General features: G+C 48.3%; 1 protein-coding gene across 1 annotated transcript; it reads left to right on the top strand.

Moving 5' to 3' along the window:
• Nucleotides 1-799: 799 nt before the first annotated feature.
• Nucleotides 800-2,302, top strand: LOC131680570 (uncharacterized). Its single transcript, XM_058961284.1, has 2 exons — nt 800-906; nt 1,111-2,302. Exons 1-2 carry the CDS (start codon nt 800-802, stop codon nt 2,300-2,302), a joined length of 1,299 nt encoding a protein of 432 aa, XP_058817267.1.

Raw genomic sequence — 2,302 nt, 5'->3', positions numbered from 1 at the left:
TGATAATGGTTTTGAAAATTAGACTTTCGGCCAGCTTTTTTGATCAAATACTACTCTGTGCGCCTACTGCGTTTTCTACTAGAATACAAAGCAGAATCCCATCATATTGCAATTGCATACCCTTGGGCTATTTTATTATTATCGCTAGATTGTAATGTACCGACAGAAAACAACATTCCAATATCGAACGCCTTAGTGGACGGACAACCCAGCAGCAGCAGTACACCACCCAACCAACCCAGCAGCAGCAGAGGCGAAGCAGTACGCCACCCAGCCAATCCAACAGAAGGCAAACGAACGGGCCAATTCGCGCGTAGCGAGCGCGTCAACGGGTTGCCCTTAGCAACGCGATACCTCACCCACCATCCCTCGAACGGCAAGCGCGAGTCCGCGCATGTATAAAGCTGTTTGTAACAGCGCGGAGAAAGCCATTCCAACATCGAACGCCTTAGTGGACGGACAACCCAGCAGCAGCAGTACACAACCCAACCAACCCAGCAGCAGCAGAGGCGAAGCAGTACGCCACCCAGCCAATCCAACAGAAGGCAAACGAACGGGCCGATTCGCGCGTAGCGAGCGCGTCAACGGGTTGCCACTAGCAACCACAGCGAAGCAGTACACCATCCAACCTACCCAGCAGCAGCAGAGGCGAAGCAGTACACCACCTAGCCAATCTAGCGGAAGGCGAGTGAACGAGCCGATTCGCGCGTAGTGTGCGCGTCAACTGGTTGCCACTACAGGAGGACCGAAAAAAGTACACCGTGCCCAGCGAGCGACCGGATTGGCGTGATCAATTGCTATGGAAGGCCAGCAATCTCGTGCTCCGCTTCCACCGCAGCAAATGGAACTAACCAGAAATCACGACAATGGCGCAGGCGGTACGAGAACCGAATCATCCCTCACCCGGTAAGTATAATATATCAGTTGAATTGAAAACATGCAATCGAGTAAATGGAACTGTAGTCGAGACAGTTTCCTAAAAAACGAAATGATGCCCTGGTAGTTGAGACAGGGTATTCAAGAATGCAAATGTGCTGAAATATGTGTTACAAGGACTCTGATAGTCGAGACAGAGTAACTGAACTGGTACATTTCTTTTTGTTCCAACAGAAAATCAAAAAGCAAAATCACAAGGAAGATGCTTTTGGAGGAGCTTTCGGCAGTCAAATCTGAATTGGCTAGAATGCGTTCCGAAAATGAGCAGATGCTCCACGAAGTTGAACTAAGCACAGCAGAAAACGATTATTTGAACTTCGAGTCCAATGAAGCCGGGCAACAGCAAACGACTTCAGCGGGAAACGAATCCTTGCTAACGACAATGAGCAATATGTCCCTTGGCTCCCTGAATATCCCAGAATGCAAACCCTCGGAGGGTGAGACGGAGGTAGATAAAAAAGCCTACGAACAATGGAAGGAAATACTAAACGCGTCATTCAATCTGGTCCGTGCAACCGATGAGCGAGCTAAAATGGACATATTTCGGATAAAGGCAGGTCCAAAATTACTGGATGTGATGCAAGGAACGTCATCTACATCAGATATGCCCGACGAACGCATTATGCCATATTCCAATGCCATTTCTCGATTGGATAATTATTTTGGATCACGTACTTACATTATTGGGCAACGTGCAAAACTAATGAACACCGTACAGCATAGCGGTGAATCAAATATTTCATTCGTGCGACGTGCGGCAGCTGCTGCAAAGCTTTGTGCTTACAAGAGCGAGGAAGAAATGGAAGCGTTAGTACGAACTATCGTCAAAGGGACCATCGATAGCCGTGTGAGAGTTTTGGCTCATAGAAACTGGGTTTCCCAAGGAGACATGAACAGCTTGATCGAATTGGTACGCGATCGGGAGATGGAGCTATTCAACGAGGAAGAATATCAAAAGCTAAACCGCCAGAACAACGTGACAATAGCTACTGTTTCAAAACGCCTGGATACACGAGATCAGTTTCGTCGTGGTACAGCATTTAGGTTGAGAGGCACCCAACGAGGAAGAGGAACACTTCGACGTGGACAAGTTCGCCCACAAGGACCCCTTCAGAACGCATGCTGGCGATGCGCTAGCATCTACCATGGTCCTGCTCGTTGTCCCAATCTAGACAAGGTGTGTCATAATTGTGGGCGGCGTGGGCATTTAGCTCGTGCTTGCATATCTGTGCCGCAGCATGGAGCTGGACAGAAGCGTCCGCATAACGAAACCAGAGATGAAGAACCGGAACCGAAAATTGCGGCAATAATGCAAAATGGCGAAGAAAATGAGGAAAAGGTAATGAATAATGACGACCTTGAATAA

This window comes from Topomyia yanbarensis, chromosome 2 (assembly GCF_030247195.1).
Source record: "Topomyia yanbarensis strain Yona2022 chromosome 2, ASM3024719v1, whole genome shotgun sequence".
NCBI lineage: Eukaryota > Metazoa > Arthropoda > Insecta > Diptera > Culicidae > Topomyia > Topomyia yanbarensis.
This window is presented reverse-complemented; position numbering and strand designations above follow the sequence as displayed.

Coding starts and splice junctions, on each gene's coding strand:
- LOC131680570 (XM_058961284.1), top strand. CDS start 800: ATGGAAGGCCAGCAATCTCGTGCTCCGCTTCCACCGCAGCAAATGGAA. Junction 907..1,110: donor ACCGAATCATCCCTCACCCG/GTAAGTATAATA, acceptor TTGTTCCAACAG/AAAATCAAAAAGCAAAATCA.